This window comes from Tenrec ecaudatus, chromosome 8, assembly GCF_050624435.1.
Source record: "Tenrec ecaudatus isolate mTenEca1 chromosome 8, mTenEca1.hap1, whole genome shotgun sequence".
Lineage (NCBI taxonomy): Eukaryota > Metazoa > Chordata > Mammalia > Afrosoricida > Tenrecidae > Tenrec > Tenrec ecaudatus.
Window position 1 is genome coordinate 140,342,756 of NC_134537.1, and position 14,584 is coordinate 140,357,339.

The 14,584-nt window shown below is 48.0% G+C and overlaps 1 protein-coding gene across 2 annotated transcripts in view; it reads right to left on the reverse strand.

The window, feature by feature from the left end:
* DGUOK (deoxyguanosine kinase) overlaps positions 1-14,584 on the reverse strand; it is a 63,597-nt gene that overhangs the window by 24,750 nt on the left and 24,263 nt on the right. Inside the window, exons 4-7 of one of the 2 annotated variants that reach the window (XM_075556934.1) lie at positions 8,421-8,568; positions 5,487-5,602; positions 3,755-3,854; positions 2,457-3,307 (exon numbers count right to left, since the gene is read on the reverse strand). In XM_075556934.1, the coding sequence (XP_075413049.1) occupies positions 3,281-3,307; positions 3,755-3,854; positions 5,487-5,602; positions 8,421-8,568 (391 nt within the window). In that variant the 3' untranslated portion in view covers positions 2,457-3,280. Of the gene's footprint in view, positions 1-2,456; positions 3,308-3,754; positions 3,855-5,486; positions 5,603-8,420; positions 8,569-14,584 lie in introns of those variants that run through there. The other variant, XM_075556933.1, reaches the window with a different exon arrangement.

Genomic DNA, 14,584 nt, shown 5'->3' on the forward strand with positions numbered 1-14,584 from the left:
ATTGAATCTGCAGCTCCGGGAGAGGGACATATCTGATTGAAGTACACGGAAGCAGATGAAGGGGGAGGAGGAGATAGTGGAGCACATCCTGGCCCACCAGGCCATGAGGACGATGTTCTCAATTAGAGCAGTCAGTCCACAGAGAGGACTACATGGCCGACCCCACTATGAGACATGACGTTCATCACTGACCCAAAGTCCTTCAGGGACAACACCGGAGACAGTGTGGGAATTGCGTCCAAACTGATCCCGCCACACGGAGGCAAAACCGAGGGGGTGCAACAGAACAGCAAGATAACGAAGTGGCAAGGTCCCCAGGGAATGCTGAAGGTGGACTTTGGGGCCAAGGCGTGGTACCCCAACAGACTGGATTGAAAAACACTCCTAAAGGCCAACAAACAGTCCTTGAACTAACTACAAGCTTTTCTTTCTTGTTGTGTTTCATTTTTTTTGTCACTGGTTGTTATTTTGTTGTATATCGTTGCTTGGTTTTGCTCTGTCTTGTTTTTGTGCCTGTTATTATCTCTGCAGGTCTGTCTAAATAAGATAGGCTGGATGAACAATCTGGAAGAGAAAACAACACGATCGACAGTTCTGGGGGGACATGGGAGAGGGGGAGGTGGGGGGAAAGGTAATGTTGTTAACAAACCCAAGGAAAAGGGAACAAGTGATACAAATCGGTAGTGAGGATGGTGTGGGAGGCCTGGTAGGGCATGATCAAGGGTAATGTAACCAAGAGGAATAGCTGAAACCCAGGTGGGGACTGAACATGACAGTGGGACAGGAGGAAAGTCAAGGGAAACACGAGGAAAGAGCTGGGAGGCAAAAGGAATTTATAGAGGTCTAGATAAAGACATATATATATATACACAAATATATTTATATATGAGGATGGGAAAATGTGCATATATTTATAGGTCTAGTATTAAGGTAGCAGAAGGACATTGGGCCTCCACTCAGTACTCCCTCAATGCAAGAATACTTTGTTCTATTAAATTGGTATTCTATGATGCTCACCTTCCCAATGCAACCGCTGAAGACAAAGTGGGTGAAGAAAGCTGATGGTGCCTGGCTATCAAAAGATATAGCATCTGGGGTCTTAAAAGCTTGAAAGTAAACAAGCGGCCATCTAGCTCAGAAGCAACAAAGCCCACATGGAAGAAGCACACCAGCCTGTGTGATCATGAGATGCCGAAGGGATCAGTTATCAGGCAGGCATCAAAGAATAAAAAATCATATCATTGTGTGCTCACCTCCATGACATGATCGCTGAAGACAAATGGGTGCATAAGCAAATGTGATGAAGAAAGCTGATGGTGCCAAGCTATCAAAAGATATAGCGTCTGAGGTCTTAAAGGCTTGAAGGTAAACAAGCAGCTATCTAGACGAGAACCAACAAAGCCCACATGGAAGAAGCACACCAGCCTGTGTGATCATGAGGTGCAGAGGAATCAGGTATCAGGCATTAAAGAACAAAACAATCATATCATTGTGTGCTCACCTCCCTGATAAGATTGCTGAAGACAAATGGGTGCATAAGCAAATGTGGCGAAGAAAGCTGATGGTGCCTGGCTATCAAAAGATATAGTGTCTAGGGTCTTAAAGGCTTGAAGGTAAACTAGCAACCATCTAGCTCAGAAGCAACAAAGCCCACATGAAAGAAGCACACCAGCCTGTGTGATTACGAGGTGTCGAAGGGATCGGGTATCAGGCATCATCAGAAAAAAAATATTATCATAGTGAATGAGGTGGGGAGTGCAGAGTGGACACCCAAAACCCATTTGTAGGCCACTGGACATTCCCTTACAGAAGGGTCTCGGGGAGGACATGAGCCAGTCAGGGTGCAATGTAGCAATGATGAAACATACAACTTTCCTCTAGTTCCTAAATGCTTCCTCCCCCTCCACTATCATCATCCCAATTCAACCTTGCAAGTCTGGCTAGACCAGAGGATGTACACTGGTATACATAGGAACTGGAAACACAGGGAATCCAGGGCAGATGATCACTTCAGGACCAGTGGTGTGAGTGGCGATACTGGGAGGGTAGAGGGTGAGTGGGTTGGAAAGGGGGAACCGATTACAAGCATCTACATGTGATCTCCTACCTGGGGGATGGACAACAGAAAAGTGGGTGAAGGGAGATGTCGGATCGGGCAAGATATGACAAAATAATAATTTATAAATTATCAAGGGTTCATGAGGGAGGGAGAAGCGGGGAGGGAGGGGGAAAAATGAGGAGCTGATGCCAGGGGCTTAGGTGGAGAGCAAATTTTTTGAGAATGATGAGGACAAAAAAAAAAAAATCTGGAATGGATTGTAGCCATGGTCACACAACCCTGCAGAAACACTAAAAATCACCTAATTGTACATTTTAAATGGGTAAATTTTATGGCACATAATTATATCTGTTAAGCTGTTGTTAAAAAATAACAAGCGAGACAAAGAAATCACATCTTTTTTATTTCAGAACATTACAGAAGTGTTAGGAAGAGCTGCATGGCTCTTCTGAGATACACTGTCCCGCGGGCCTGCAAGGCACCTGCGCCACAGGCAGGCTTCAGTTCAAGAGCTCATCTCTGGGAACCGGGCCTTCCAGATCCCTGCAATGGCGCACTCTCCTTCTACAGAGCCACGTGGCTTTTCTCCCATAACAGTAGACTGCTCTTGAAGCTTAAAGCGCAGCACACACATCAAGTGTTTTGTTTTTCCTAGCAGAGACAGACTCACCGTGTAAGATCAATGGAAACTCACTGGTTAATGTACTCAGAGCAGGCCAGGGCGTCAGGATGGCTCCACCTTGAGTGTTACATACTTGGGCTTCAGGCTCTTCATTATTTCCTTCATCTCTTCCTCCCTTCTGGACAGGTTCTTTAATACAAGGGTCCCCAGCCCCAACCTCCTCACCAAGAGCTGCAGGACTGGAAGAGATAGAGAAGTTTCCCGGAGTCCAGGCTTCCGTTCCTGGCTCTTGGCTCTTTTCAGCTCTCATTGGCTCTTGAGTCCCTTGACTTCATTCGGTCCTGGGTGCGCTTGGTGAGGCCTGGCTGAGTGCACACTCGTGGGACGACACAGGCACTCGTATCGGCCTGGGGTGCAACAGGAAAAGCTAAGGCTGTTCTCAGGGGGGCACTGCTAGCTTTGGGCCTACAGGCAACCAACAGATACATGTGGACAGAACAACTGACATAGGAAATAAGTAAAACCAATAAACTTTAGGAAAGGCTGGGCAGCTGCCTACACGTCTAGCTTCAGAAAGTCGGAGAAGAGCAGAGCACTGGTCACAGATGCTTTACAAAGGTGTCTACCTGGAGAAAGGGAAAGAGTAAACCCCGAGTTAAAGTGCCCATCTCAGCAGAGGATTTCAGTCATCATCCACATGTACACGGCGCCGAGCCCAGGAGGGTGTGTGTGGAGGGGAAGGTTATACGAGAGGCAACGTGAGCGTGGGCTGCCAGTGACCAGGGGCAGAGCTGGTAATGAATCCAGAGCCTCGTTTCCCAACTTTGAGAACACCTCTGTGGAGACGGTTGGTTGGGAAGGACCTTACAAGCCCATGATTTTAACAGTGACTACCGCAAACTTCCAGCATCCAAAGACCCTATTTATGAGGTGTGCTTTGCGTGTGACATGAAACGTGAGGTACAGAAGCACACTGCCCATCACACTGAAGTTTGCCACCAACACCAGAGAGGGGAACGTATACCCAGGCGGAGCGCTCCCCACTGGGAAGCAGGAGGTCAGGGTCTTCCCACCTTTCTCATGAGTTCCTCTTGCTTGGCCCCTCCTTCTGAAAAGTCATCGTTGACGTCCAGCACCAGCAATGGAGTGCTCAGCAGGGCCTTCGAGTGGACCCTGTGCACACACAGGAACATGGTAGGGACAGACAGGGGGACAGAAGCACACTCAGCGAGGCTCGGGGATGCAGAGCACGGTCCTAATTCACAGGGTTTCTCAAGGAAATCATGTGGAACCACCACCAGCCCACTGCCACCAAGTCGATTTCCAACTCACAGTGACCTCACAGGACAGAGGAGAACTGCCCCTGTGGTCACTCTTTACGGGAGCAGAAAACGTCATCTTTCTCCTATGGGTCATCTGGTAGCTCGAACTGCTGACTTTGCGGTTAGCAACCCAATGCCTGCCCCAGGACACCACGAGGGCTTCCAGTCACATATGGAAAACACGGGGGTGGGGAAATCACTTCAATTGGTTGGGAAGAGGAAGGTTGAGATTTCTCTGTGGTCTCAACACGGACAATGAGGTCAGCGCTGCTGACCTTTCACATGGAGGACATCCTCAGGCTAGATGGGAGAAAAGATCATTCAACTCGGTGAAAGGGGCAAGCTGTCCAACAAAGTTCACACCCTTAACTGTCTGCCAACTTTCACCACGTGTGATAGTTACATAATTTTGTGTCAACTTGAAGACAGTGCAGAGGTGGAGTCTAGGCTGTCAACCAGGTCACAGCCTGATGGTGCACCCTGGAGGGCGTGGCCTTCTCATAAGGAGGCTCTGCTTCATTTTCCTATTGGTGAGATACTTGGCCAAGACCTGCCAGAGCCTTGTGAAGCTTCCACTGCCACTGGGTCCACAAGACTCTGAACCCAATGGCCTGGGAGCTTCCTGCATTCAGCATCATTGCATGTGGCTGTGTGAGTTTGAAGAGGGATTTATGGACTAGTATCGAGCTTATAGACTTGAGTTGGACTGGGCTGGGATGTTTTCCTGAAATACTATTACTTCTTGATATAAAGCTCTTTCTTACTATACATATGAGTGTCACTAAATTTGTTTCTCTAGTCAACCCAGCCTCATACATTAGATAGGTTTATATAGCGAGAAGGAATACAACAGCTAATTAGTCCACACAGCAATAAAGAGGGCTCAGTCCAACTCACTTTCGTGGGATAGTTAAGTCTTTCCAACTCTTGCCACTGGTCCAACTTCCAGGAAGCAGACAATGAAGTGGCTGGCGGGAGGTGCAGAGTGTAAGATGAGATGTCAAGGTGTGGCAGAGGCCAGTAGTGCAGCTGTGTAGTGAAGTAGGTCATGATGGAGCCGCAAGGCGTAGTGATTCACGGCGACAGAATCCACCAATATCCACGGGGTGGCTCAGCCCAGAGCAGCTAACTCAGGCTTGTGCTGGTCCAATCACCAGGGATAAGAAGAGGAAGAGGCTGGCCACAGAGAGCCATTTATCTTCCAACCATCTCCAGTCATTCTGAACCTGTTGCTGTTGTGTAAACGCTGGGCTACTAACTGAAAAGTTAATGGTTCAAACCCATTTGTCGCTCTTCCTTCTCAGGATAAAGAGGTGGCTGTCTGTGCCTGTAAAGATCTACCACCTTAGAAACCCCATGTAGGGTCGCTCTGGGTTGGAATCGACTCAATGGCAGCAAGTCTGGGCTTCGTTTTACGGGGATGCATGCAAAGCCTAACACACAGGAAAGCCATATGGCGGCATGTCTTCAACTCCCCACTTACTTGGTTGTCTTGTGAACAAGCCAGGCCTCATGCTGGTCGTGGAGCTGCTCCAGGTATGCCAGCTCAATTCCCTTCTCTTCTGCCCTGCCCCTCCGGTGCAGTCTCTTCAAACAAACCTAAAAGACAGTCCCCACACCCCAGTGAGCTCACTGCTGTTCTGGCTGACACAACATAGCCTGGTGGGGATCTTAGAGCCACTCATGTGTCTATCTTGGGCACAACTCTTGGGTACTACAAGCCATGACTCTGTTTCTGCTGTCTTGTTTTCTCATTCAACGAGAGGAAATTATTCACAGACCTAGTTCCACTATGCTCTCTGCCTTAACCCTGTTTTCTCTGGAGTCTCCTCAACTGGGTAAGGGGAAGTACCATCCTCCCAACCATGTCCAGGAAGTTTCTCAATTCTCTTTACTCTCTCTCCAGGAGGTTGACTCCTGGCTACTCCTCCCATCTCTGTCCAGTTAGGGCCTGACCACCTCTCCTGTGGACCATGGCAAGAGCCCCACCTTCCCTTTGCCCCCAGAGGGAAGCAAGCGTAGTGCAAAGAGCCCAGCCCTGACACACCCTAGCTCAGGGTTCTCCACCTCCCTAATGCCGTGACCCTGTCATGCAGGTCCTCAGGTGGTGGTGACCCCCTCGCCCCCCGCAAACAAAACATTATTTTCGTTGCTACTTCATCACTGTCATCTTGCTACTAGTATGAACCAGGCGACCTCTGAGAAAGGGTCGTTCGATCCCCAAAGGGGTCTCCACCCAGAGGTTGAGAACCGCTGCCTAGCTCTACCCTCTCTCTACCTGCACCAGGGCTCCGCGCTGAGAGCACTGGCCATTTCCACAGCTCTCTGCACAAAAACTTCTGTTCTGTTCGCCTCCCTCGTGAGTATACTTCTGAATCTCACAGAGGAGGTAAGGGGTGACTCGGAGAAGGAAGTGGGCACTCTAGGGTCCCTGGTTCTCGTGTTAACAAGATTAACACCAAAAGTCCCAGCTAGTGCCTAAATGAATGCATTCCTTTACAACCATCACATTGCAGTAACCTCTCAGCTTCCCCCAGTCTGCCTCAATGAGGCTCTCCGAGAAGTCTCAGCACCCCACAGTGGTAATAATGGCAGGCACATGACCACCACCACACCCACCAGCAGCAGAATCATCATCGACATCACCATGGTAGTTGGGGTCCTCACTGCCCCATCGCACAGTCATCAGCATGCACAAAGAAGAGGGAGGAAGGCTTCCTGGCTGCATCCCAGTGTTTGTGTTCAACCTTAAAACTCCCCCGGGCACAAGAGCCTCTGCTGCTGGCCAAGCAGCCCTGTCTCCCTCCCAGGAGCAATCCTAGTTCCTCCGCTGTGCTGTCTCCACAGCCCGGAGGTGACTATGTGCAAGTTCTGTGCCCTGGGAGAAGAGGAGGCCAGCCCTCATTGCTTTCAGCTTCTCAGCTCAGTCATCTTCGGATTCCCACTGCAAACCTCTTACTTCTTTAAATGCTGGCCTGGTGCCCAGCTCTTCCTCTTGGGTAAGGGTCTCTATTTCCCCTTGTCACTGAGAGCACCCACCCCTCACAGTCACCTTCCTAATTTGCCTTTTCTGTTCCAGAGCTCTGGTGGTGCAGTCGGTTAAAGGCTGGGCTGCTCCCCAGCCACTCTGGGGGGGAGAGAGGAGGTGGCCTGCTCCCAGAAAGGTCTGCAGTCTCGGAAATCCCGTGAAGGAGTTCTCCCCAGTCCTTCAGGGGCACTAAATTGGAAGCGATTCAGTGGCAGAGGGTTTTCTGCGGGCATTCCTGTTCCCAGGCAACCAAGACCCTTGGAAGAAGTTGTACAAAGCAAGTTGGGTCCCACTGGGGACACAATGTAGCTAATTTCACCTTGGTCACTTTCTCTGAAGAGTCTCTCTCTCAGCTCTCTGGCCTCTGATCCTTGAGAACACTTTTGTGTTATACCTTAGATATTGTTTACTTTCCCAACCTCCTTATTTTTGTAGAATACTTTTTCCTCCTAGAATTTAATGCCTGCCCTACAACCTCCAGAAGCTACACCCACAAGTAACACCTCCTAACCACCCCCCCCACCCCACCCCCCACCCCGTCCTTGTGACACTCCCAGCAGCCAGGTCTTGATGCAAGGCCTGCTTCCCACCCTCTTCTCCGGGGCTCTCCCATGCTTTTTCTTGACATGTGGGCTGCTGCCCTCCAGCTTTCTCTGACCTGAAGGCTCAGTCCTGCTCTATAAACCTGCCCTCTGAACCACAGTGAGTGTTCCTTCCTTCCTTGCTTCGCAGAGAATGAGGTGCAGGCGACCATTTGCCTACACACACACAGGCTTCTCTCTCATGCTTTGACTCAGAATCACTCTGACCCAGAATACATCAAATCTGAGCACCACAGTTCACAGACAAGGACCCCCCAGGAAAGCTCTAAAGGGCTGCACGGGCACTGCTCACCAGCAGAGACATCAGCGCTCCTGTCATCATGCCACCACTTCCTACTGAGGGCTAAGCTAGCTCTCAATTTGAGTCCCGGTCATGAATGCCAACAGGGTACCTTGCCCGGCCAGCAGCAGTGTGACTCACTCAGCCCTCCTCCTCTTCACATCCGATGCCGGGATCCACCCAGACCACCAGAGGCTCAGGTGCCCAGAGGGAAGGCAAAGTGACAGGATCCCCACACCGGTCCTAGACTCGAACCTGGGGAAGAAGCAACACCGCTGGCTTCTGTTGGTGGTGCCGCCTAAGGGCCCCGTCTGTGCACAGAGCAACTGCTCCAGCATGGCCTGTGGGTGCAGGGCACCGAGTGCTGGGACAGGCTGGGGTCCACTCTCTGCTCTGCACAATGCCCTCGCGCTCATGTCTCCAGCCAGAAAACCGACCGTGTGGAGCACGTCTGCTCGTAGGTTTCCTGCACCCCTAATGTCGAAAGCTGTATAGCTGCCGTGTTACCTGGGGAGTGGCCTGGAGGTAGATGAAGCCATGTAATCTTAGCCGGCTGGCAAACTCCTGCATGAGAAGTGTGTGCCAGTACTGATAGATGTGCCATTCGATGTCACTGAGGGAGCCGTTTTCAAAAAGGTTCTTTGCAAAGATATACCTGATAGGAAATGTAAATGGGATGGGGTGGGGAATGAAAGAGACACACAGAAGCATAAAAATCAACAACAACCAAGTCGTTCCAAGTTTATTCAAACCACTTAACCTTTTCAGCCCCTCAGTCCTTAAGAATTCTGAATTCTTAATACCCACCCCACCCCTCCTCCCTAACCCAAACAAATATGAGAGAGATTAGTGAAACAGACCTACAGTGGCTGACAACACAACTCGGCAGATGGATTCATTACCTGGAGTGTCTGACTGGCCCCTCACAGTGGCTGGGAGCCAGTCAGAACATCCAGCATAGGGTGCCTGCAAACGTGAACTTTCAAGTCATCCTCACTACAGAAAGTCAGAAACAAACACAAGTTGAATCCACTAAGAAGCCACCCGCCACATTCCATGTCCGTGGGCTTCTGCGTCTCCTGGCTCAGGACCAGCGTTCTGTCTTGGGAAGTGGAGAAGGCACGGTAGTGAAGCGGTGTGGTCTGAGAGCTAGAGTAGCTGTGGTGTCACCAAAGCAGGGAGTCTCCTCCAGGAAACAGGGGTGCGCTCATATGCTTGCTTTCTCTGCTGCTGAGCTTCTGATTCACATGAAAGGAAGGGAGAGCTAAAGATTAAACTAGCCTTGCCCTTGCTCATTTCCATAACTAATGGAGGAGGAGCTGAATAGAAATCAACCCAGCATTTCAGGCATCTTGCTACAAAATGCAATCAGTGTCCTAAACAAAGGCGCTCGGTTTCTAAGGCAATGCTCAGCAACTGGCCACTTTGAGGAAAAGCACATTTCAGAGCTCTGTCTGCAACAGGGAAGTTCAGACTACGCAGCTGCAAGGCTGAGGGTGCGTGGTTGTAAGAACAGGTGCTAGGCTCAGATTCCTGGGACTTCTCCAGGCTCCAACCTTCCCTAGCGGCGTGTCACCTCGGGCAATCCCCTTAAATGCTCTCAGCTCATCACCTCCTGTGTAAAACCAGCGCCAGAACTTGACACTCAAGAGCTGTTTTCATGGCATGTGGTATTCATAACGTACTTAGGACAGTAACAGGCTCAAAGTGTTCAATACACCCGTTATCATTATTACTTCGCTTGGCAGCTAATTTGGGCGATCCATAAGTCTGAATTTGTTTCAACAGTCTAGCTAAAGACAACAAAGAAAATAGGTAGCTTGTAACTCTGCTTCTGGAAAATGTTTTCAGCTTCTTCATAGGTAACAAAACCAAAACACATTGACTTTGCGTTGATTCTGACTATTATCGGGGACCCTATAGGACAAAACATAACTGCTCCATAGGGTTTCCAAGGCTGCAAATCTTTATGGAAGCACCTGCCACATCTTTTTCCCCCACAACACAGCTGGTGGTTTTGAACTGCTGACCTTTTTGGTTAGCAATGGAGAAGTTAACTACTGCACCACCGGGGCTCCTTCACGGGTAACAAGAAGAAGAAATTAAGATCATACAGAGAGAACTTAGGGAAGTATTTGTTCATCTGCTCTTTGAAAGGGGCCTTTATTTTTCATTTCTCCAAAGGTGGTAGTAATGGGGAGAGAGAGAGGGTGAGGTAGCTAGGGCTGATAGGAGGGGGCCATTGTGGTTGGAATGCAGAGGCTGTGGAAAGGTCCAGGAATTGGGACCCTGCTCTGATGTTACTCAAACCGAAAAGATTTAGACTTCTCCCTCCCTGCAATCCAGTCACCCAACAACCCACTCATCACTTGTTGGGAGCATATGTGAACCTGGGTTCCATCTCAGTGTCCCCGGAAGTGGCTCCCTGTACAGAGCCTCAACATAGGGGCTGTGGTGAATGAATGAATGAATGAATGAATGTATTCTAAACAGAAGTGAAAGAGTTTAAATTTCTATCAGGGCGATTAGTATCTGGAGTTGGTTCTTTCGTCTGTCCCAAAAATGCCTCCTCTGAAGAAAGTTTTTAAGATGCCATAGTTGTCCATAGTGCAATCAATTCTTATCTCTTCCAAGTAAATGGTAAGATCCAAAAGTAACAGTACTACTACAAGAAACTAAGAGACCTACATAAATGAAAGAACGTTCCATGTTCATGGATAGGAAGGCTTAGCATTGTGAAAATATCAATCTGACCCAAATCAATCTATAAATAAAATGCAATTCCAATTCAGATTCTAGCACCACTCATGGACAAATTAATGGAAAAACTAATTACCAGCTTTATAGGGAGAGGGGAGAGACTCAGATAAGCAAAGGACTGCTTAATGAAGAATAACAAAGGAGATCTCTCACTTCCCAACCTCAAAATCTATTACACACTTAGTCATCAAAACAGCCTGCTACTGGTATAAGGATAGATATATGGACCAATGGAACTGAGTAGGAAACCCAGAAGTCAATCCATCCACCTACTGATTAACTGAACTCAACTTGGGATGATACAGTTTTAATGGTGCTGGCAAAATGGGGTCTCTATCTACAGAAGAATGAAGCAGGACCCATACCTTACAAGCTCAAGGTGTATTACAGACCTAAACGTAAATCCTACAACTATAAAGATCATCAACGAGAAAATAAACTTAAGGGCCCTAATACTGGGCAAAAGCACACTATAAAACATTAAAAAAGACACACACACACGGCACAAAAAACAAGACAGGAACCTGCTAAAAATAAGACCCTTGTGTGTGTCAAAAAGACTATCAAAAGAGTAAAAAAAGTGGGAACATTTTTTCAGTAATGATATATCAGACAAGGGACTACTATCTAAAATTTATAGAAAACTGCAAAACTTCAACAAGAAAATGATGAATAGCCCAATTAAAAATGGGTACAGGTGCAATTCCCACACTATGTCTCCAGTGTTGTCCTCTGTAGAGCTATGGGTCAGTGAGGGGCATCATATCATAGTGTGGCTGGCCATGCAGTCCTCTCTGTGGACTGTCTGCTCCAATTGGGGTATTTGCACCAATCTGATCCCACCACGCTGAGGCAAAATACTAAGGGGGTGCAACAGAACAGCAAGGGAATGAAGCGGCGAGGTCCCCAGGGAATGCTGAAGGCAGACTTTGGGGCCAGAGCATGGTGGCCCAACAGACTGCACTGGAAAATACTCCTAAAGGCCAACAAATGATCCTTGAACTAACTACAAGTTTTCCTTTCTTGTTGTGTTATGTTGTTTTTTTGGTCATTGGTTTGTTGTCTATCATTGCTTGGTTTTGCTCTGTCTTGTTTTAGTGCATGTTATTATCTCCGCAGGTCTGTCTAAATAAGATAGGCTGGATGAACAATCTGGAGGAGAAAACAAATGGGACCGACAGTTCCCAGGGACAAGGGAACAACAAGGGACAGACCCAGGGACAAGGGAACAACAAGTGATCCAAATTGGTGGTGAGGATGATGTGGGAGGCCTGGTAGGGCATGATCAAGGGTAATGTAACCAAGAGGAATTGCTGAAACCTTGGTGGGGACTGAACATGATAGTGGGACAGGAGGAAAGTCAAGGGAAACACGAGGAAAGAGCTGGGAGGCAAAAGGAATTTACAGAGGCCTAGATAAAGACATGTATATATGCAAATATATTTATATACGAAGATGGGAAAATGTGCATATATTTATAGGTTTAGTATTAAGGTAGCAGAAGGACAATGGGCCTCCACTCAGTACTCCCTCAATGCAAGAATACTTTGTTCTATTAAATTGGCATTCTATGATGCCCACCTTCCCGACACAACCGCTGAAGACAAATGGGTGCATAAGCAAATGTGGCGAAGAAAGCTGATGGTTCCTGGCTATCAAAAGATATAGCGTCTGAGGTCTTAAAGGCTTGAAGGTAAATAAGCGGCCATCTAGCTCAGAAGCAACAAAGCCCACATGGAAGAAGCACACCAGCCTGTGCGATCACGAGGTGTCAAAGGAATCGGGTATCAGGCATCATCAGAACACAAAATCTTACCATAGTGAATGAACGGGGTAGTGCAGAGTGGAGACCCAAAGCCAATTCGTCGGCCACTGGAGACCCCCTTGCAGAGGGGCTCAGGGAAGAGACGAGCCAGACAGGGTGCAATGTAGCAACGATGAAACACACATCTTTCCTCTAGTTCCTAAATGCCCCCCCCCACTATCATGATCCCAATTCTACCTTGCAAGTCTGGCTAGACCAGAGGATGTACACTGGTACAGATAGGAACTAGAAACACATGGAATCCTGGGTAGATGATCCCTTCGGGACCAGTGGTGTGAGTGGTGATGCTGAGAACATGGAGAGAGAGTGGGTTGGATAGGGGGAACCGATTACAAGTATATACATGTGACCACCTCCCTGGGGGATGGACAACAGAGGAGTGGGTGAGGGGAGACGTTGGAAAGGGCAAGATATGAAAAAATAATAATTTATAAATTACCAAGGGTTCATGAGGGAGGGGCCAGCAGGGAGGGAGGGAAAAAGTGAGGACCTGATACCAGGGGCTTAAGTGGAGAGCAAATGTTTTGAGAATGATGTGGGCAATGAATGTACAAATGTGCTTTACACAACTGATGTATATATGGATTCTGATAAGAGTTGTATGAGCCCCTAATAAAACGATTTTAAAAAATGGGTACAGGATATGGACACTTCACCAAAAACAACATCCAGGTAACCAACAAATATATGAAGAAATGCTCTCAATCACTAGCCATCTACGGGATACAAATCAAAATGACGACGAGATGCCATCCTACACTGGCACTGACAGCAAAGTTCAGAAACAACACAAACAGAAAAGAACAAGTGCTGGAGAGGGTGCGGAGAGATTGGCACCCTCAAACACTGCTGGTAGGACAGGAGACATGTACAGCCACCATGGAGAGGGATGTGGCTCTCCCACAAACAACTGGGGATAGAAACACCCTATGGCCCAGCAATTCTACTACTGGGCACACACCCTGGACAACTAAGAGTCACAGCACAAACAGCTGTATGCACACCCACGTTCATCGCAGCACTCTTTCCCATAGCAGGATGGACGCCCGAGGAGAAGAAGCAAGGAACTTTGGTTCACTTGTACAAAGGAAGGCTATGCATTGCTAAAGAATAACGATGGCACTAGGAAGCACCCCTGCGTGGCATGGTGGCCTCGGAGAACATTAGACCGCAATCATAAAGGAGAAATAAAGACAAACAAAAAGAAACAGACAGTGATGGTCGAATGGGAAGGAGAGCGATGGGGTAGACTGTGGAGAGGGGTTGCGTTGGGTCTATTGGAGAAGAAAAATCAAAGCTGGGGGCTTTGGGAGTGGGCAAGCTATTGGGAGATTTACTATGTAGTTTAAGTTGTTGAATATGTAATTAATTATCTGAAATGTAAACTCCCACCTAATTCACAAAACCATCAAGAACAAAAGTAGCGATACTTTTTAAATAAAAGTATCGCTACTTAGCAAAGTAGTTCTACTTCTGCTTCCCTCTGAGGGGCTCTCCACATGCTTGCCTCGCTAAGGGGCTAGATATCCAAAGGCCAACTCTGAAGATGAGCGTATGTGTGTGTCTACGTAGCCAGGAGGTTATGTAGCTCAACTTCCCAGCCCGAGAGGCGAGGTTTAGGAAAGGGAGCTTGGTGGTGATATGCCCTGTAGTTGAAAAGAACCGGAACCTATGGCCTAACCACTTTTCAAAAAGTAGCCGGTCTAGGTATATCGAGAAGGAACTGTAGCCTGTAGGGTTTGTTTTGTGTATGTTACATAGTATCACAATAAAGTCAAGAAAAAACAAACAGTTGTAAGTATACCCTTATTTTTTTCCCCCCATGGGGCTTTATGGGAGCACTAAGAAGTAGAACTTGTTTCTCTATTATGGAATTAAATAAGTCGCCAACTAACTCTTAGCGACTTTAGAAATGGACAGAGATGGCGCAGCATTTTCCCTGTTGGCAACTCCAAGGCGCATCTGCCAAACCTCGGGTTTAAAGAACCATCTCATGCCAACGCAGGGCATGTGTAGCCTTCACTTGAGGAAACCCTCAGGAGGTGCAGCTCACAATACCCTGACTGTACCTCTGACTCAGTCAGAG